This window comes from Vidua macroura, chromosome 26 (genome assembly GCF_024509145.1).
Source record: "Vidua macroura isolate BioBank_ID:100142 chromosome 26, ASM2450914v1, whole genome shotgun sequence".
In the NCBI taxonomy this organism is placed as follows: Eukaryota; Metazoa; Chordata; class Aves; order Passeriformes; family Viduidae; genus Vidua; species Vidua macroura.
In genome coordinates, this window is record NC_071596.1 from 3,668,061 (window position 1) to 3,687,887 (window position 19,827).

The 19,827-nt window shown below is 59.0% G+C and overlaps 2 protein-coding genes across 4 annotated transcripts; one reads left to right on the forward strand and one right to left on the reverse strand.

Annotated features, from left to right (window-relative positions):
* Positions 1 to 996: 996 nt before the first annotated feature.
* Positions 997 to 6,366, reverse strand: SHC2 (SHC adaptor protein 2). 2 transcript variants are annotated; one of them, XM_053999748.1, is made up of 13 exons: positions 5,865 to 6,366; positions 5,357 to 5,427; positions 4,924 to 4,984; positions 4,621 to 4,740; positions 4,473 to 4,526; positions 4,246 to 4,297; positions 3,949 to 4,075; positions 3,625 to 3,805; positions 3,474 to 3,540; positions 3,220 to 3,384; positions 2,700 to 3,001; positions 2,382 to 2,520; positions 997 to 2,254 (listed from the first exon to the last, which is right to left on the reverse strand). In XM_053999748.1, exons 1-12 carry the CDS (start codon positions 6,336 to 6,338, stop codon positions 2,392 to 2,394), a joined length of 1,803 nt encoding a protein of 600 aa, XP_053855723.1. In that variant the 5' UTR covers positions 6,339 to 6,366; the 3' UTR covers positions 997 to 2,254; positions 2,382 to 2,391. The 2 variants fall into 2 exon arrangements, with proteins under 2 accessions (XP_053855723.1, XP_053855724.1); XM_053999749.1 differs by lacking the exon at positions 997 to 2,254 and having other exon boundaries at positions 2,435 to 2,520; positions 2,767 to 3,001.
* Positions 6,367 to 8,870: 2,504 nt separating this feature from the next.
* LOC128819514 (hippocampus abundant transcript 1 protein-like) lies at positions 8,871 to 18,208 on the forward strand. Of its 2 annotated transcripts, none has more exons than XM_053999750.1 (12): positions 8,871 to 9,128; positions 9,604 to 9,699; positions 10,164 to 10,226; positions 11,158 to 11,285; positions 11,682 to 11,796; positions 12,261 to 12,479; positions 12,705 to 12,818; positions 13,254 to 13,325; positions 13,566 to 13,678; positions 13,782 to 13,879; positions 14,415 to 14,581; positions 14,667 to 18,208. In XM_053999750.1, the coding sequence occupies exons 1-12, from the start codon at positions 9,045 to 9,047 to the stop codon at positions 14,874 to 14,876; spliced, it is 1,479 nt and encodes a 492-aa protein (XP_053855725.1). In that variant the 5' UTR covers positions 8,871 to 9,044; the 3' UTR covers positions 14,877 to 18,208. The 2 variants fall into 2 exon arrangements, with proteins under 2 accessions (XP_053855725.1, XP_053855726.1); XM_053999751.1 differs by lacking the exon at positions 8,871 to 9,128 and adding an exon at positions 9,139 to 9,229.
* The last annotated feature ends 1,619 nt before the right edge of the window (positions 18,209 to 19,827 follow it).

Consider the following 19,827-nt stretch of genomic DNA (forward strand, 5'->3'; position numbering starts at 1 on the left):
AGTGAGGTCCTGGCTGGACCCTGGGCTCTGACTGCGGGATGCTGAGCCGGGTTCTGCAGGGAGGAGAGGGCAGATGGAGCCCGGGGGAGGAGGACGAGGCTCACGGAAGGGGAAGCTGGTGAACAAAAGGCCGATGTTTGCTTTTCCTCCACCCTGCGAAACTGCGGGTAAACAAGGTGCAGAAATGGTTGAGTTCCCTTGAGATAACAAAGAGCGCTGGGGCCGGGCCAGCTCTGCCCGCGCGGCTCGGGGCCGGTGCCTGCAGAGCACGGAGGGGAGCAGGGTGCTGGGAGCTGCCTGGCTGCGCTCCGGCAGGGCTGGGGACGCTGGCAGGGGCTGGCAGAGCTGGGGACATAGGTGGTGGAGCCGGCAGTGTGCTACCACCTGCTGGAAGCTGGGAAGGAGGGAAGCCTGCTGTGGGAACGGGTTTGTGCAAGGACGCCCTGAAAAACCGAACTGGGCGTGTCTGTTGCCCGCACATTTGAGACAGGTGCAGGGGATGGGTTGGTCAGCGAGATCTCCAAGGCCCTGGGAGAGCAAGGAGGCCACGTTCTCTGCAGCTGCTCTTCTGTGGCTTCCTAACCTTCCCCAAACACCTCAGCCTTCCTGTAACGTTGCAGCCTTCCCATCACAGGGGCTGAAGAAGCAGCAGCCCTTTAACCCAGGTCTGGGTTGAGGCACAGAGCCCCCTGCACCCATTGGCACCACACACTAGCCTCAACCAAAGTGGTTAAACCCCTGAAACATCCACCCCACCAGCCCTTCATCCCTTCAGGGCAGCATCCCCGGGGCTGCAGGGCGAGGCACCGCCAGCAGGTGAACCACACAGGCTCGGTTCTCCAGCAGTGAAATAAGAAAGTCGGGGCCCTCACTGCCTTTCCCTGCCTCTGTTGAGGGAACAGTGCAATTATCTTTGCAGACGCATCACTCCACGACAAAAAATAGCAGCTGAGATGGAAGCACCATGTCCCCGCGGAATCAGCTATCAATGGAAAATTACGCATTCATTACTGGGCTTTATTTAGGGGATTATTTTATTCATTGGCTCAGCTGGCACTGGCCAGCCTGGACGCCTTGTCTGGCAGTGGCCATCCCCAGCGAGGGGCTGGGGGTGCTGGGGTGACCCTGCTCCCCGAGGTGGGTGCTGGCAGCAGCACTGGGCATGCAGAGCAGAGCCAGAACAGGCCACCAGCGGCCAGGGCTGGTGCTGGACCCCCCAAGTGGCTGTAACACAGGAGCCACAGCCAGGCCCACCCACAGCTCTGGCTCTGCTGGCTGCCACATTCACAGTGGGTCACAGCTTGGCTTGTGCCACTCAGAGCCACCCCAGGAGGCCCAGGGGTGGGTGGCCATGTGCTGCTCCAGGTGGAGGCAGGAGGGGAGCTGACAGGGCAGGGAGCTGCCAGGTGTGAGGAGGAGAGGGCGTGCAGGGCCAGCCCTGGGTGCCAAAGGCCACTCTGAAGCCAGGGGGACACCGGTGATCCATGGGGGACAGGGTGACCCAGAGGGGCAGAGATAAGTGTGACTGGACAGGATGGGTTGGCCAAGGTTAGACCAGGCAGGAACTGGTGGTGATGGAGACCTGTCCCAGCAGCATGCCCAGGGGTGGCATGAACCACCTGTGTTCCTTGCTCATTTCCAGGTTTAATTAGAAATGTATTTCAAACCACAAACCTGTGCCCAGCACCAGACACAGGGCAGGTAAAGGGGGCTGTGTGTGCCACAAAAACCTGCCAAAGCCCCGAGCTGGCCAGGGGGCCCCCACAGGCCATGGGACACCTCATGAGGCAGTGCCAGCAGCTCAGCCCTGCCCTGCACCTTCCCACAGTAGCTCCATCCTGGCCCTGGCCTGGGGAAGGCTGCAGGGGCTTGGGGCCACATGGAGCATCATGTGGCAGCCACTCCTGGGGAAAATCCAGCTGAAAAGGGATGTCCCCAACAGGAACATCCAACAGCACCAGCGTCCAAGAGATGGTCGTGCCTGGCCCCACGGGCAGAGCCAAGCCAGGGGCTACAGCAACATCCACCAGCCCCCATTCCAGTGCTGGGGCAAGCGGGGGCAGCCCTGCCTGAGACAGCTTCAGGCTCCATCCCTCCTGCTGAGGCCACTGAGCAGTTCCCACCCCAAGAGCGTTTCACCTGTGAGTGTGGAATTAAACGTCTTTGTGTCCAGCTGGGCAGGGTGCCCCATGCAGATGATGGAGGTAGGCAGCAGCCAGGGAGGGCCTGCAGAGCCAGGGATCACACAGCCTTGCTGAGGAGGAAAGTGGGGAGCCTGACCCTGCACTCCAGGCACAACTGGAGAAGGGGAGCACAAAGGGACCCCGGTTTTACCCTAGGGTGAGTCCAGAGCCAGGGGAGCAGGTCGGGGACTCACGTACCCCCTTGGCATCACTGCTTCCTCTGTACAACCTGGCGGAGGTGCAGCTCGCTCTCTGCGGCCACGATGGGCTGCTCGTTCTGCCGGTGGTGGCTGATGAGGTGGCTGATGCTCTCAAACAGCACGTCCTTGGTCCTCACCTGGGGCCGGGGCACAGTGGTCCTCAACTCAGGAGAGTTGCCTCTCATACAGCATCCAGTTGCAACACCCTGTGCCCGCCCACACCTGCATCCCCCATCACCCACCCCACACCCTGCCCCTACCCTGGTCCCAATCGCCCACCCTGTGCCCTGCCCTCACCCCCGTGCCCTGCCCTCACCACTCCCTCGGGATCCACCAGCAGCAGGTGCTTGGGCTGCCCGCTGTGCATGCCGGTCAGCACGTACTGCCCCGGGTTGGTGAGGCTGTCCCGCACCAGGAAGTCCCCGTCCATCTGCAGGAGCCTCTCAGCATCCCGCCGGCTCATCCTGCCGTGGTACCAGGGCTCCCGCCGCAGCTGCTCCTCCGTGGGGGCGATTGGGGCCTTCCTCGTGGGGGGGCTCGGCCACTGGTCCTCAATGGGGGGACTGGTGGCACCCCCTGCAATGCACTCGTGGAGCTTCAGGGCATCCTCGAATGGCCCTGTGGGATGCAGGGGTTGTGGGGTGTTACACCCAGGGCACCAGGCAGGGCTGGGCTGTGGTGTGGACAGACCCCAGCTCACGGCCCCCAGCGCACTGCTGTGGACTCGGCCAGTGCCAGCACCTCCGGGGCTGTGGCGGGTGACCCAGACAGCTGCTGGCACAGCTTGACCACTCCACAGCAGGTTCTGCACCATTTCCCCCGGGGCAGTGCCTTACTCATGTCAAATAGGTCCTTTTTGGGGCTCTCCTCTGCCGCTCCATGAGCCACCAGCTCCGGCTCCCAGGCGTCCAGGCTCTGCGTGTTCACGTACATGTGCTCCTCGTAGTCCCGTGGCCCCAGGGTGTGGCCGTCCGCCTGCAGGTACCCGTCGCAGGGCTGGCCTGCGAGGACGGCCATCACCGCTGGCCAGGACTGGGCAGCGTCACAAGGACCCCCCCAGCTCGTGGCTTCCCCCCACAGCAGTACCCACCCTGGCTCTCCAGGTCCCAGGGTGGCCCCAGCTGGCTGCTCGGGTCTCGCCTGGCTGCTAACCCGCCCTAGGAAAGGAGACAGTAAGAGCCTTGGCGGGGGCCCTGCCTGGACCCCCATAGCAAGGCCAGCAGCGGCTCTGAGGGGCTCACCTGGCTGGGGGGGACAGAGCTGGAGGGCTGAGTGCGGACGTGGCCCAGGGCTGTGCTGTGGCGGAGCCGGGAGTCAACCAGGCCCCCCAGGGGGGGCTCCTTCCCTGGGATGCTGTTGTAGTAGTCGTGCTCAGCCGCCTCCTCATCCTCCCCCCAGGCTGACTCCTCTGCAGCCAGCGCCCTGCAGCAGGGATGGGTGAGCTGGGGACACCCTGCCTGGCTCAGACCATCCCCACACCCTGCAGTGACAGGGGTTCCCAGAGCCACCCCCAGCCAGGGGACGTGCCCGGGACAGGGGTGCAGCAGGGCCCCCCACCCCCCTACCTCTCTGGGGGTACCACCACCTTGGGGGGGCTGTGCAGGTACTGCTTGAAGCGCAGCTCAAAGGCCTGTCCCACCGTGCTGATGACGCTCTGCGCCAGCCCCTCGCAGCACTCCAGGATGTGGCAGGCTGCGGACAGACAGACGGACGGTTTGAGTGTTTCCCCCACACTGCCATCGCTGCAGCAGGACCACCCTGAGCCACCCGCCGTGTTCTCCAGGAGGGATCTCCTCCTCCAGCCTCCACCCCCCAGTTCATCCCTCCTCCACAGAGCCCCCAGGCGTGGAGGCCGGTGTCACCTCTCTGGTTGATGGGGTCCTTGGCGACATAGGCGACATAGTCCGTGGTATCCTGCAGACAGAGCAGGAGATCAGCACTCGTGTCCTGCTACTCTGTGGGAGCAGGGCTGGAGGTGCCAGGGCGAGAGGACAGCTCGTCCCCAGTCCCACGTCCTGACCCAGGCCAGGCTGCCCTGTGCTCAGCTGGCAGTCCCTGTCCCCAGCACCCCGGGGTGTGCATGACTCACCATGTCCCCACCGGAGGCGAAGGAGATGGACTGCATGTGGTGGTTGGCGATGATCTGCATGGGGAACACGGCCCAGGGCGGCATTAGCAAAGGGGCCACTGGCTCACAGGCTGGCAGGCAGCAGGACTGTGTGCCCAGGAACACTCACCTGGCGCGTGGTGGGGATCATGAGGTTCAGCCCATCAACAGAGATGTTGACAGCGATGCTCATGCCAGCAAAGTGCAGGTTGCTCTTGCCCAGGATGGAGAACAGGGCTTTGTTGGGAGCCTGACAGGGGAGAGGATGGTGGGGGCAATGAAGACCACGAGGACCAGGCTTCCTTGGGTGAATGAGGAAGGGGGGGGAATGCCCCACAAGGCCCCAGGCCCACAAACTGGACAAGCACCCCTGGTGCCTTGTCCCACAGCCTTGGCTTGTCCCAGGGATGGACAAAGATGAGTGGAAACTCACCTTCTTCTTCCAGATGCCCTTCACACCTGGCACTGCCTCGTATAGTCTGTTGATGGCTTCCCTGCAATGGACAGACCCTGGCCTGCTCACTGCTCCAGACCCCCAGCCCTTCCCAGCTGCCTTCCCCCCCACATTGCTCTGTGGGGTCTGGTGGCACGAGCCCCCACAGCCCCAGGCACTGCAGCGCTGCCCCACGTCACGGCCCAGTACGTAATCCCAGCCGGGGCCACCTCCCTTCTCCTCTTTCCAGCCATTGATCTGCGGCAGTGCCCTTCGTCCGTGTCCCTGCGTGCAGGGTGGGTCCTGCAGGGCACGGCTCCCCCGGGCCCGTGCTCCCCTCCCTGCACAGGGCCCTGGGGAGGGGGAGCACCCAGGGCCACCGGGGGCTTGGGGTGGCACTGGGGTGCAGGAGAGTGGGACTGCAGGGCTGTACCTGGTGACCTGTGTCCGGGTGTTGAAGTCGAGGGACCTCATGGAGCGCAGCACCTCAATGCACCCCATGTACTGCGGGGGCAAAGCAGCACGGCAGGGCAGGCAACGGAGAGGAGAGGCCGGGTGTTAGGGACAAGAACCTTCCACACCAGCTCCAGGGATCACACAGCAGCTTTCACCCTCCACCCCAAAACACCCCAGCACACGCCCAGACCCCGTGCTAAGACCCCACAACCCCATCTGTGTGCTACAGCTTGTGATGCCTCGTAGGGGCTGGCAACGCTGGAGTCCCAAGGTGGGCTCCACGGCCCAGCAAGCCGCTGGCCTCTGGCCCCATCACGGATGTGATGTGCCGGGGGCGGCCGCCCCGGTCCAGCCGTGGCGGGGGGCTCGAGCGAGGGCTCTGCCCGCAGCCCTCGGGAGGAGCGGCCGGACCCACCGAGCCCCGCACACGCCTGGGGCCGGGGTCTCCGCGCCCTCCCGCGTCGCCAGGCTCCGGCGGGACTTACCCGGACAATGTAGGAGACGCCGGGCCCCAGCACCCGCTCGTCGGGGTGCAGCCAGCCCTGCGCCGGTTTGCGGATGAAGCTGCCCTTGCGGCTCCACTCGTCGCCGCCGGGCCGGGCCCCCGCCGGCGCTGCCGCCGCCCCCCGCGCCCGCCCCGCCGTCCCCCGCGCCCGCCCGCCGCCCGGCAGCGCGCAGGGCGCGGCGCAGAGCGGCTCGCAGGCGCCCAGGACGGCGGCCAGCCCCGAGGGGGACTCCGCCGCGGCGGGGGCGTCCCGGGCGGCGCCGGCGGGGCCGCGGCCGAGGAAGCCGCTGGAGCCGGGGAACTTCCACTGCGGCATCCGCGGCAGCAGCGCGCAGAAGGTGGTGCCGTGCTCGGGCTCCTCGCCCGCCGCGGGGCACGGCGCGGGGGCCGGCGACGGCATGGGGGCGGTCAGCGGCTCGTCGCGGAAGCGGTCATACTTGGGCTCCGGGAGCATGCCCGGGGCCGCGCTCCGCTCCGCTGCCGGCGCGCCGGCTCCCACCCCCCGCCCGCTCCCCCGGGGCCGCGCCGCGCTGATGTCATGGTGCGAGCGCTCCGCCGCCCGCCCGGCCCCGCATCCCCCGCCCCCGACCCCCCCTCCGCCCCGCCGGACCCGCGGCCGCCGGAGCATCCCCGTCCCGCCCAGCATCCCCGCCCACCCGAGCATCCCCGCGCACAACAGCATCCACCCCACGCCTGGGCTGCCCTCGCCAGCAGCGCTCGTGGGGCCGGAGCCACCCACGCTCTGCTCTCCGTGCTGCTCTAAACCCCCTGGCCATGGCCTGCGGCCGCGCCAAGGCCCGCGGGGCTGGCGCCGGCCCTGTGAGTTTCCAGCTTTGCCACAAGCCTTGGGAGCGAGGGGACGGGGGCGGCAGGCAGAGGAGGGTGACGGCCCCTCCCAGAGCCACGGGGCTGAGGCACAGGCTGTGACCCGCTCGCGTTTTGCGTTAGCTGGAGCGAAAGCGGCCAGCAGCCCCCGGCACTGCCCTCGCCCACAACAGGGACATTTTCTGCTCTTTCCACCTCTGCATTCCCGGGAAGCGCTGCAGAAGCCCAGGGCAGGCCGGGGAGGCGGGGGAGGGCTTGGCCAGGCTTCCATGCACAAGCGGGCTGCCCTACTTCTGTGCCTCGCAGCCCACTGGTCTCTTTCGCTCTGATTTCATCTGCCTCCAAAGCCAGATCTGACTCCCGCTTTGTTTATATCTGTCTGGAGGGCTCAGGCAGTAAAAAGCACAAACATTTTATTGGTTTTTTTTCTGCTTGTAACTGCAACGAGCAGGGGGGAAAAAAAATCCCACAAAAACCTTAAAGAGACTTTCTGACCTCAATCGAGCGATTCGCCCTTGCTCCGGCCCCGGGGCTGCGGCGTTTTTCGAGCGGGTCAGAGGACTCCAGGCTGGAGTGCTGCCCACAGCAGCTCTGCTGTGCTGGAGCCCCGGGGACCCTCACCTTTCCCCAGCCCTGCACCTCCTCCATCTCCAAAGGGATCTGGGGCTCCATCCCCACAGCATCACAGGCTCCTTTCAGCGCTTGTTTTCAGCTTCCCGAGGAGCTTCCTTGGGCCGCTCTTCGGTCCAACAGCCCCCCAGCCCTCGCGGCAACCGGCACAAACAACACCGGAGCCTCCCCGGGGGCCGGCCATGCCCTGGACGACACAGCCGCCTTTGTCTCTCCTCCTCACTGTCTCCTGCTCCCTGGCAGGTGATGGGGTGAGAGCCAGTAATTGCTCTAAGTGCGATCAATAAATCAAGGTAATAGAATTACATCTCTTGTTGCCATGTTGGGAAGCGCTTCCCTGCTCTCTGATCTCTCTCCTTGGTTTTGTTTTGAAGCCGCTGCAGAGCACTGGTATAAATCAGGCTTCTCCATGCTCTTATAAGCGGCTCCAGGAGGGTCCAAGGGGGGCTCAGGTCCCTGCCCAGCCCGGGGGAGCACGTTCCCGGGGGCTGGGGCTCAGCCGAGGGAGGGCACCGTGTCCCTGCGGAGGTTACGGGCGTTTTGCCCAACGGTGTGCACCGTGCAGAGCACGCCGGGGCCTGGGGACAGCACAGCCGGGCACGGTGCAGCAGCCCTGGGGAGAGGGAGCTGCTCTCCGCTCCCACGCAAGTCCCGGGAAATCGGGGGATTACTTTCATCTTTCAGGTGGAGTTACCTGAGCCGACTTTCCCTGGGGTTTAATCATTACTTAAAGGAAAACCTCCGCGGACAAAGGCTGGATCGCAGCCTCTGGCGCTCCGCGGGCGGGCAGGAGCCCTGACAGCCTCTCGCTGGCCCACGGCGAGACCCCTCCAGGCACCGCAGGTCGCCTCCCGTGTGTGGCCACCACGCGCTGCCCGGGGTGGAGCAGAGGGGCCCCGGCGAGCAGAAAACTTGTCTAAATGAGCTCAATTAATCTCCTCTGACCCCGCACCGAGGTAATCGGCACCGCGCGCTCTCCGGCCCGTGCAGCATTAATTAGGACGCGCCCCAAGCCCTGGCGGCACCGGGGATGGAGCTCCCCGCCCGCGGCACCGGGCTCGGGGGAAGGGATGGGATCGTCCTGGGGAGGCGCTCGGCTGTCACCACCCCGGGATGCCGGTGCTGAGGACAGAGACAGCAGCTCGGTACCGAGAGAGCCGCGACGGGGCAGACGCGGCCGTTCCCGAGCCGCCGGTGCCGCCAGCCCCGGGGCGGCCGCATGTCCTTGTTCAAGCCGCCTGCTCCAGCCGGGAGCGGTGCCCGTGACGGAGCGGCGGCCGCTCCAGAGGCGCCCCGGGGCCCCGGATCGCTGCCGGTGCCACCGCCGCTCTGTGACGTCACGGCCCCGCCCCAGCCAGCGAGAAATGCCCGCCCCCCGGCCCGCCCAGCCAATCACAGACCAGCGCGGCCGATGCGGAAGCGGCAGAGCAGCCAATGAGGCGCGAGGAGCGGCGCGCCGGAAGTGCCGGTTCCCGGTCCGGGGGCGGGGCCAGCGGGCGGGGCCGCCCCCTCCGCTCCCCACCCCCGCCCTCAGCGCCGGGCCCGGCGCTCCCCGCCCGGTGCCGGTCCGGGTCCGGTGCCGGGTCCGGGCCCGGGCTCGGCCTCGGCCTCTGCGCAGCGCGGCCCGGTCCGGTTCGGCCCGGCCCGCCACGGGGAGGATGGGGCAGCCGCGGCGGCCGGTGATCGGCAGCGGCCCGGCGGCGCCATGACCGGCGAGAAGAAGAAGAAGAAGCGGCTCAACCGCAGCGTCCTGCTGGCCAAGAAGATCGTGATCCGGGACGGGGCCGGCGTGAGCGCGGGGCCGGGGGCTGCCGGGGGCGGAGCGGCCGCGGGGGCATGGTGGGGACCGGCACGGACGGGAGCGCGGGCGGCGCCGCTGTCCGGTGCCAGGTGAGGGCTGTCCCCGGTGGGCCGCACTCCTCGAACCGCCCCTGTCGGCGCCGCTGCGGCAGCTGAGCCCCGGGACGCGCTGGAGCCGGCGGGTGCCGGAGCATCCCGTGGATGAGCGCTGCACCGCCGGCTCCGCGCCGCTTTCCCCGTGCCCCTCGTTCCTGGGCAGCAAAACCGCCGCGGGCCCGGGCAGGGAATGCCCCACCGGCCTCTGGGGTTGGATTTAAGCACCCTAGGCTGTCTGGAGAAAGAACGGTTCAGAACAGCATCTCCCGCTGCCTTCGCTCGTGTTCGGGACCCCGCTGAGCTGTGTGAGCTCTCTGAAAGGCACGACGAGGCTGCTGAAAGGTTTTTGACTTTGCTCTGTTTTGCAGCGACAGGGGATCGGGGAGCCCAGCGTGTACCACGCCGTGGTGGTGATTTTCCTGGAGTTCTTTGCCTGGGGGCTGCTGACCACGCCGATGCTGACGGTGAGTGTGTCTATGGGAGCTCTCCTGGGGCTCCTGAGGATTAAGGTCTTAGCACGACCTTTCCTTGGGGAACTGTGGAAAAGGAGTGTTTGGTTATGCAAAAAAACATTTAGACCTATTAGTCTGGTAATATAAAATGCAAATCAAACATACAGACAGCACAAAGGGACCCGCAGAGGAGTGATGTGGTGGCATAAAGTGAAACCAGAGGGGGTTCAGGTGATGGGAGAGGCTCTCTGAGCATGCTGGAGTGATTTATAGACCTGGAAAGTGTTAAAGGCAGTGGTTTCCCATACTGGAAAGGGCAGGCAGAGCTCTTCACATGGAAGCATTGTTGGCAGGATATTTCCCCTTTTCCCTGGACTGTGCCCTTCCAGTCCTCTGGCTGGCAGATGCTCACAGAAATTTTGCAGAAGTTGCTAGCTCTGACTTTTTCATTTAGTTGTGGTTTGTCTTCCCTCCAGGTCTTACACCAGACTTTCCCTCAGCACACATTCCTGATGAATGGTCTGATTCATGGAGTCAAGGTAAGGAATATTCCTTCCAGGATTTCCTTTAAATCTGCCATGGGTGCAAGAAGGACAAGCCATTATTGTCTTTATGATTTGCTGGTGTCAGCCAATATTTGGCCACTCTGAGGGGGCTCTGGCAAACCTGCAAAAGGAAGGGCACAGACTGGGACAGCTGATTTTACTGAGCAGGAGTGACAACGTGCTGCTTGTCAACGTGGGGCTGGAGTTACAGCAGCTGTGTGGTTCAGCTGGAAATAATCTCATCAGCATGAGAGCAGCCCTGTGCCCATCCTCTGGAGCATAACAGAATGACAAATCAGTGACATCTAAACTTATTAGTGATAGAAGCTGAAACCAAGTGGCCTCAGTGACCTCCAGGCAGGAGGTGGGACTGGGGAGCTTCTTGCACTAGACCAGCATTTCCTGAGCAGAATTGCAGCAACAGTTGTGAACAGGCAATAGTCCTGTGTTCTGACTGGGGAATTAGGCAACACAGGCAGCTCTTGGCTGTCTCTGGCAAGAGGATCTTGGAAAACAGCCCCAGCACTGAAAGGCTCTGCCCTGCCTGCCTCGGGCTTGGGAGACATGGGAAAGCCTTGAATAATTTTATTTGTGCTTAATGGCCCTGGCTTCTTATTGTGTCTGTCCTGTCTCCACCTACAAGAGAAAGCTTTTCCCTGGAGCTGTGCCAGCAGCTCTCCAGGTCCTGGCAGGGCTGCCTGGGTGCCCACAGCAGAGCTCTGCAGGGAGCAGGAGTGCTCAGTGGGGCCTTGCTGGTCGAGGATTTGTTTTTCCCTCCCTAAAACGATGTGGGGAGTTTAATAAACTGCTCTGTTGTAACAGCATTGCTGCTTGTAGCAATCAGGAATGGATTGTCTCCTCCTGATGTTGTTGAAAGCTCTCACTGAGGGGTTTCTCTGTCCTCTGGTCTGTCTGTCCATCCCAGGGTCTGCTGTCTTTCCTAAGTGCCCCGCTGATTGGTGCTCTCTCTGATGTCTGGGGCAGGAAATCCTTCCTCCTTCTCACCGTCTTCTTCACGTGTGCACCAATTCCTCTGATGAAGATCAGCCCGTGGTGAGTTCACCCTCAGTAGAGCCCCAGGGTTCTGAGGAGGGGCAGCAGCAAGAGGCTGAAGGAGGAGGGTTTGCAGGTGCTCCTTTCAGGATGAGATGGAAGAGTCTCATCCATCTCAAGAATGGACAAGGATGCTCAGCCTAGAGACTGACTTGTCTGGTTCAGCTGGGAATAAAGGGCTGGTCTGTCCTCTGTGCTTGTTCCCCAGCTCAGTGCATTATTTCTATTAGGGAAAATAAGTGATGAAACTTCAGGAGTCTCCAGGCCAGGACTCCATCTTCTTGTTCTGGTGCACTGGAACAGGATGGACTGGAGGGAAAACAAGGGAGAGTCTCTGCTTCAGCAGCTGTGGACCGTGGTGTGGTTGCTGTCTAACTGTGCCTTGGGCTCTTGCAGGTGGTACTTTGCTGTCATCTCCATGTCTGGAGTGTTTGCTGTCACCTTTTCTGTGATTTTTGCCTATGTTGCTGATATCACACAGGAGCATGAGCGCAGCACGGCGTACGGCCTGGTAAGGAGCTGAGTCACTGGCCTGGCTCTTGAAAGAAATATCTGGGGCTTTGCAGGTAGGAGAGATATAAAATTAGGGTGGGAGATTTATTGACTGATCATACAGTCTCCCTGTCCTTCTGTTTGGGATTTAGCTCTGAGGGGGAGGCTGATCTCTGCCCACCCTGAGTGCTGGCTGTGTTGTATAAACCAGCCTGGCCCTTCCCTTTTCCACGCCAGGGAAGAGCAGCCTGTGATGCTTGGTGTGGTCCTGCCCTTCCTGTAGCTTTACTGACAGAACCATAGAGGAATTGCTAGGACAGCTTTGATTCCCCTTTGCTAGAACTCAGCCCAGGTGCACCAAGAGAATCCCTGAGAATTCTTAGTTACCTCTCCATCAAAGATGCCAGGAGTTCCCCTGGGTCACAGGGGAGGAGGAAATGGGCTCTAGGAAGAAGAGGCTGTAGGGATGTTTTGTGCTTCCAGGTGTCAGCCACGTTTGCTGCCAGTCTGGTCACCAGCCCGGCCATCGGCGCGTACCTTTCCCAAGCCTACGGTGACACCTTGGTGGTTGTGCTGGCTTCAGGGGTTGCTTTGCTGGATATTGGCTTCATCCTGCTGGCTGTGCCCGAGTCACTGCCTGAAGAGATGCGCCCAGTCTCCTGGGGAGCCCCAATCTCCTGGGAACAAGCTGACCCATTTGCTGTGAGTGAGCCTGCTGCTGTGTGGCAAATGGATTTGTCAAAAATTTGTAGAAAATTTGTAGAAAATCCAACACTGCTGTTTTCCTGTGTGCTGGTAATGCTTAATGTTTGCTTTAGTCCTGCTGACTTTTAAGGCGTTAAGCCCTTGGTTTGGCTGTTTTTGTACCTGGAGATTTTTCAGTGATACAAAGTCAAATTTTAAAACATTTTTCCTCATTCCCTGCAGTCCTTGAGGAAGGTGGGTCAGGACTCCACAGTGCTGCTCATCTGCATCACCGTCTTTCTCTCCTACCTTCCCGAGGCTGGCCAGTATTCCAGCTTCTTCCTGTACCTACGACAGGTGAGTCTCTGTCAAAGCTCTGGGAGCAGGAAATCCTGCCCTATGAATCCAATCAGAGTTGTGTCACCTGTCCCAAGGTGGCTTTTCTTGGCCAGTACATCAGTAAAGCTGAAATTGTAAGAAACAGTGATTTGCTCCAGCTGACTGCTCTAGGCATTGCCAGGGGCAAGGCCTGGCTTGGCTCCTTGCTGGTGTCTGCCTGGCCATCCTGGCTGTGCCACCTTCAGGCACTGCAAGGGGAGCTCAGTGATTTAAAACCGTTTCTTCAGCCAGAGGAAAATCTTCTGTTTGATTCCTGTGGCAGCCCAGAGGCAGTGGCTGTTAATGTGCAGGTCCCTGAGAAGCAAGTTCAGTAAACATGAGTGATATTGATGGAGGGGCTCTTGTCACCTGGTACAAATCTGCCTGAAAAGTCCCTCTTTGATGTTTTCACAGGTCATTGGTTTTTCCTCAGAGACTGTAGCAGCCTTTATCGGTGTAGTTGGAATTCTCTCTATACTGGCTCAGGTGAGAAGCAATTTCTGTGTTGGCTTGAGCAGTCTGCTGTAACAATGTCCAAAATTTCTGATTTTGGGGCTGCTGAGTTGTCAGAACTCCTGTGGCCACACAGACTTTTAAAACAGAGAAGATCTTAAATTGGGAGGGACCCATAAGGATCATCAGAGTCCTTCAGCTTCCTGTCCTCTTGTCTCCTGCTGTTGCCCTTTTCTTTGCCTCTGCCTTGAAAACACCTGTTTTTCTTTCCAGACAGTCGTGTTGGGAATTCTCATGCGCTCCATAGGAAATAAAAACACCATCCTCCTGGGACTAGGCTTCCAGATCCTGCAGCTTGCCTGGTATGGCTTTGGATCACAGCCTTGGTGAGGGTTTGCCCACATTTCTGTCCCTCTGTGGCTGCTCCCACCCTGCAGCACAGGGTGAGGGCACAGGGCTGTTCCTCACAGCTGCCTCCTTCCTCCCCAGGATGATGTGGGCAGCAGGAGCTGTGGCTGCCATGTCCAGCATCACCTTCCCAGCCATCAGTGCCATGGTGTCGAGGAGCACGGACCCTGACCAGCAGGGTGAGAGCTTGGGGACCCATCTGCTGGGGGGGTTCATCCCTGCAGGTGCTGAGCTGGCACAAGGCCATGGTGGTGGAGGGGTGGGCAGGAACATCTGTGCCAGCTGTGGAGTGTCACAGCACTCACAGCAGTATTGACACTCTTATCTTTGCCCACGGCTGGTGCTTTGCTGGGGAACTCCCAAGTCATGCAAGTGGGTGTTTGGTGTTGTCCCTCTGAGGCAGAGGAGGCTGCTGCATTTTGCCTGCCTCACTGTACATCTCCGAGTCCTCAATTAAATTCTAGTTAATTAGAAATTGTTGCTTGATGTGCCCATGCTTATTTCAGTCTGCAAACAGCAAGCCCAGCAATTACTGATTTTTCTAGAACCTGGCACTGAGTGAAGCTGCTCATCTGCAAACCCCTCCCCCTGCACATCAGCCCAGATCCAAGTGCTTGATCCTGTCTCTAAATATCTCTAAATATGTATCCTCAAATAAAACAAGTTTCTTTGGAAAGCTGGAGGCATTTCCCCCCTTCTTCCCTCTGTCTCCAGGTGTGGTGCAGGGGATGATCACTGGAATTCGGGGTCTGTGTAATGGCCTGGGGCCAGCACTCTATGGTTTTGTCTTCTATCTCTTCCACGTGGAGTTGAACGAAATGGCTGAGGTGGAAACTTTGGGCAAGGCCTCCAAACCCAACATGGCCAACCCAACAGATGAGGTACCTACTCAGCTTCTCACTCAGTTTGCTGGGCTGTGTTTGCCCTTATGCTTCAATCATTCCTCTCTCTCTCTCTGTCTCTCAGAGCAGCATCATCCCTGGGCCACCCTTCCTGTTCGGGGCGTGCTCCGTGCTGCTGTCGCTGCTGGTGGCCCTGTTCATTCCGGAACACAACCTGGCACTGAGGTCAGGCAGCCACAAGAAGCACAGTACAGGGGCCCAGGCCCACCCCCACAGCCCACCAGCTGGGGGGTCAGATGGCAAGGAGCCCCTGCTGGAGGACAGCAGCGTGTGAGGTGGGACAGGGGACCTGCCTTGGGGCTCGACTCCACACCAAGGACGGACTCAGCAGGAGTTTGGGGAGGGGGAGAGAGGGATCCAAGGTAACAGACTGTGCCACTCACAGCTACTGAGGAGGGATGAGGTTTCCCTTCGAGCCAAATACACCCAGCTGGTGCAAAAATGGAATTGTATCACCTGGTGCTGGTGGAAAGGGGAGATACGGAACTGCTCCACTGGAGGGATAGTTCTGGAAAGCAAACCTGCCCTTGTACGTGACCCCGCTGTGCCCTGCCAAACCCTCTGCTCGCTGCTGGAGATGGAGCCAGCGTGGGCTGTGGTTGGTGGGAGCTCCCTGAGCTGCCCCTGGAATCAAATATGGCATTTGCTCCACGCCCCATCCCTGACAGAGCTGTTCCTGCTGCTGGCCCCTGGCACCCCTGCACGCTCTGGTGACACGCTGAGGGGACGGGGTGTGTGTGAAGCACAGGGAGTGGAGCTCTGAGCTTCCTCTCTGCTGGAGGGCCCCATTCTGCCCCAAGTGAAACTTAGACCAAAAAAATATAAATCTACTGACTTAATGTTCTGATGAAGAGGATAAAAATGAAGAAGTTGCAGCTGACACAAGGGAGAATGGGCAGGTGTGAGAAGGGCAACTGCATGAATTACAAACACTTGGATGGCCACAACAGCTGTGGTTCTGTTTGATTTTCTTGTCACTCTGAGGTGGCATTTGCCTGTTGCCTCCACGGGCAGTAGGTAGAAGAATGTTTTTCAGAAATCTTTTCCTGGAGCTGTGAGGGTTGTTTAGGAGATACAATTCTCTGGCAGGTTGGAGAAACAACTTGGCTGTGCTGAGCACTTTGGAGATGTGTGGTTTCTTGGGAGAAGGGTCAGAGAAATGACTGTTTACCTTGAGCATTGTACAAAACAAGCTGGTTTACCCCTGGGCTCCTGCCATCTGGTGCTAAATCCAAAGAGTGTCCAGAGCTGGTTTGTTCTCAACCCAATAGATCCTGATGGGGAAGGTTGTGTTGATTTGGAGTTAGGGGTTTGGATTCCATGTGGCATTTCTGAGCCTGCTGTGGAGGCTTTTGTTTATGGAACAGTGGAACTGCAGCCTCTGCTGCAGGCTCAGCTGTGCTCAGAAAGAGCAGGAGGTGCTTGGAGCGTTGTGAAAGGAGCTGAGGCAAACAGGGAATGTGTGGTTGTTTATAGAAATGTGGCAGAGGGCAGGAAACAATTGTTCCTATTTGAGTAAATAAGAAGTGGTGGCATTGAGTAGTTCTGGGAAGTAAGGACCAAACCAAGGACACTTCAGGAATCCTTTGTTAAAGGAATTGAGGGTGCAGCAGCCAAACCAGTCTTGCCTTGGCTGTTCTCTGGCTGGGATCCCCTCTCTGTGGGTTTGGGGAAGGTTACCCAGGGGAGAGCAGCCAAAAGGGAGGCTGTGCTGACCCTTTACATCATGGATCTTTGTAGACACACAGCAGCAACTGCAAATGCCATTTGGTTGTCAGAGGTGGGTATTTAAGTGAAAAGAGTTGACTGTTTTGCATTGATCTGGCCTGGTGGCAGCTCCTGTGCTCAGAACTAGGAGCAGCTGGGACACAGAGGGATGCTGAGATGGGACTGGCTGCAGGTCTGGGGAGCAGAGCCAGCAGAAACTTCCTTGACCTGCCGTGACTCCATTTTTCCCAAGCTCCTCGTGGTGACACTCCCAATTCCCAAACATTAGTGGGATGGTCAGTACTGTGTGTGCATGGCAAGCTTTTATCCTGAAGGAAATCCTGTCACTTGCACTTCCAGGCAGCAGTTCCCCCACCTCTGTTCATCACAAAAATGCCTTTTTTTAGACGGGACTTTCCCCGAGTCCTGGCAGTCTGTTGATTTACGTGGGTTAAAGTGAGCTGAAGTAGGTTTTTCCCTCACACACAGATGAAGTAAAACACGGAATCGTTACCTCGGAGCTTCACGGGTACAATATAGCGACACGTTACAAAAAGACAGGCATAGTTTATATGATATAAAGTATATAGAGATATATTTTTAAAAGTCCTCTCCCTTATTGCATAGTTTATTGAAACCAATGTGTTTCTGGTCCCGTTCCCTCTCACCACTGCTGCTGCCTGTGTCCTCTCAGCCTCTCCTTCCCCTCGGACCCCAGAACTGTCCAGAATCTTCCCTCCCAGGTCATGATGTGACCCCTGAGCTTCTGGTGATGCTGACTTGTGCATCGTGGGAGTGTTTTGGTCCCTTTGTCAGCCCCCAAACTTGGGGCTAGGTGCTGCCAGCAGGTGACTGCCAGGTCAGGGGCTGTGGCCTGGTTGGTGACCTGCTGTGCTGTCACCGGTGATGGCACTGGGCACCAGTGGGGTTCCAGCACTGGGCAGCTGGGGTGGGGATATGGCAGCGGGGGGATGGAGGGGGGTACAGCACCAGGCAGCAGCAGGACCTCTACAGGTGCCATTACCAACAGAAAGGTGGCTTGTGCTGGTGTGCAGACCTGGCAGCAGGGCCTCTCTGAGGTGCAGGGAGCAAGCAGGGATCCCTTCCCACCCTCTTGGGGCTCCTCTCACCTGGTTTGGTGGGGCCTTGGCCCGGTGCCTCCCCTTCCCTCGGCGCAGGGCTGTGACCCCTGCACTGCTCTGCCGTGATGTGACAGAGCAGGAGCTGGGCCAGGTGGTGCTGGAGCTGAAGTTACCAGAGCCAAATGAAGAACAGCTTGTTCTGAAGGGCCGGTGCTTCCGCAGCGTCCCACGTGGAGGCTGGAAGGGCTGTGTGGAGCATTCAGCTAGTTTTGCCAATTCTTGTTACTTTATATGAAAACGCAACTTTTTAAACAGGAGTCTTTTCTTAAAATCTGCTTGATCTGCTGTGCAGTGCCTGAGCCTGGCTGTTTAACATTGGGATTCCCAGGATTTGTCTGCAGGGACCTAAAGCCTGGGATGGTAACAGCAATGCCCAAACACAAGGCAAAAATCATCTCAATTGCCTGTCAGCAGTCCTGGCGGGTCAAGTGAGTTTCAACTGATCTTGTCGCATTAAAAACCTGAGTTACACCATTGCTTTCTCTTCTGCCATTAATTTTGCAAAGTAGTAACTTTTTACTTCCCTGTTTTTATTCTTCTTCTGCACTCCAAAGGCTGTTGACAGCTGTGGTATCTTTAAAGCGTGGGCACTTGGCCCCACCTCTGCTCTCTCACAGTTCACCATCAGGTGCGTTTGTGTCTCTTTTTTAAGCTAATGATAAAATGTATTTATTTCAGTTCAGGTTGTGTTTGGAACTGGCTAATCTCTCCCTCTGATGGATTATTTATTAAACTGCTGCTTTCCTGTTGTGTCAAAGGTCTCTGTCCTTATTCCTCTCCATCACCAGTGATACCAGGCAACTTCTGCCCAGAATTTAAATTCCCCTTGAGAATTATGTGAAGATGTGAGATAGGTTTGGGAGAGCTGGGTCGGGGCTGCCAGTCTCTGCACCAGCCCAGGATGGGAAGCAGATCCCTGGCTCCTGCCTGCCCCACTGGAGCCTCCTCCTGGACTGGTTTTTAGTAGCCCCGACTCTATTGTCTTAATTTTTCAGCCAGGCCTAATTTAGATCTTATCTGACTCATTTAAACACTCTTTGTGGTGGCTGAGGATGGTCGTAAGTGACTAATATAATCCCAAAAAATATAAACACATCAAAGCCAGCTCTGGGATGGAAACTGGTGCTTGATGGATGGTATCCTGGAAGCATGGGCTGTTACACAGCCTGTTTCTTCTGTATGTATTTCCTCTAGACTGGAGCTAGCTTTTGTTTTATTGTTTCCATCTTTAATTGAGAGAAAACCTGCAACTTGTCTCACATGACCTCGCTGGAGAACAAAGGGCAGGTGTTGCAGTGCAGGATGTTGTTGACCACCCTTTCCCCTGGTGTGGTGGCTCCTGGGGCAGTGGCAAAGCCTTGTCCCTTCTGGTGACAGCCTGGGGCCAGACCCCAACCTGAGGGGCTCCGGGGGTATCCTGTGCTGGAGCCAGCACTCGTCCCTTGGTGCTTTGTGTCTCCACACTGAACTGTTTTGTTTCCTGAGCAACATCTCTGGACAAAGTATTGCCCGGCACAAATCCCCGCGCCTGCCCTGCGGGAGGAAGCACAATCGCCTTCCAGGAAAGGTGTTCAGGCCCCTGAGTCTGGAAAACCAGCATTCCCTTCGTTCCTTCAAAGGCTTCCTGTGGGCTGGAAAACACTCCTGGTGCGTGAGCTTGCTCCTTCTGCCCTGTGCACGCAACCTGGTGATGTCCCCGTGCTGTGCCCGGGGCAGTGGGAGCTCCTGTGCTCCTCTGGGCTGGGGGGAGGTCTGAATCCAGGGAGGAGAGGGCCCAAGCAGGTGATGGAACAGGGGTTGTGGTGGGTCCACTACTAGGGTGAGCCAGAGCTGCCCTAGGGGCTCTGCCACATCACTCTGAGCTGGGCCAAGTCCCCTGACCTGCCCCTGGCTCTGTGGCTGAGCTGTTGGATCAGGAGCATTATCAGGTTTCCATGACTCCAATTTCCTCTGGTGGCTAGGGCAGCTCTGAGCACTCCAAGCCCCAAAACAAAGTACAGCACAAGGTGTGGGGCTTTCTGGTAACTGCTAATGTCAGGTCCAGGAAGGTCTGGAGAAGCTTCTTTTTAAGATGAGGTGGTTCTATAAATGCTCAGCTCTCATTCAGACACTGATTCAGGGGTTTTCTCATCGCACCGGTGCCGCAATCAGGGTTGTGGGAGAGGCAAGTGAAACCTGGCACCACGTGTGTGTCCTCAAGGTTCCCAGACACATTTCTGGGAAGAGCCTGGCAGTGTGGGAGCAGCCCTGGACATGGCTTGTTCCAGGGTTGGACAGGGGGGCTCTGATGGCTGCTGGAAAACCCGGGAAGTGGCTCTGTTAACACAGGATGGAAGGAACAAAAACCCCAGCATCATTAATCACCTGTTTCGGCTG

Excerpts from the sequence above, each read along its gene's own strand:
- SHC2 (XM_053999748.1), bottom strand. The coding sequence starts at position 6,338 with ATGCTCCCGGAGCCCAAGTATGACCGCTTCCGCGACGAGCCGCTGACC. Across the intron at positions 3,806-3,948 it reads GTGGTGGTACCCCCAGAGAG|GGCGCTGGCTGCAGAGGAGT; the intron begins GTAGGGGGGTGG and ends TCCCTGCTGCAG. Across the intron at positions 3,541-3,624 it reads GCTCTGTCCCCCCCAGCCAG|GGCGGGTTAGCAGCCAGGCG; the intron begins GTGAGCCCCTCA and ends CTCCTTTCCTAG.
- LOC128819514 (XM_053999750.1), top strand. The coding sequence starts at position 9,045 with ATGACCGGCGAGAAGAAGAAGAAGAAGCGGCTCAACCGCAGCGTCCTG. Across the intron at positions 11,286-11,681 it reads CTGATGAAGATCAGCCCGTG|GTGGTACTTTGCTGTCATCT; the intron begins GTGAGTTCACCC and ends GGGCTCTTGCAG. Across the intron at positions 11,797-12,260 it reads GCAGCACGGCGTACGGCCTG|GTGTCAGCCACGTTTGCTGC; the intron begins GTAAGGAGCTGA and ends TTGTGCTTCCAG.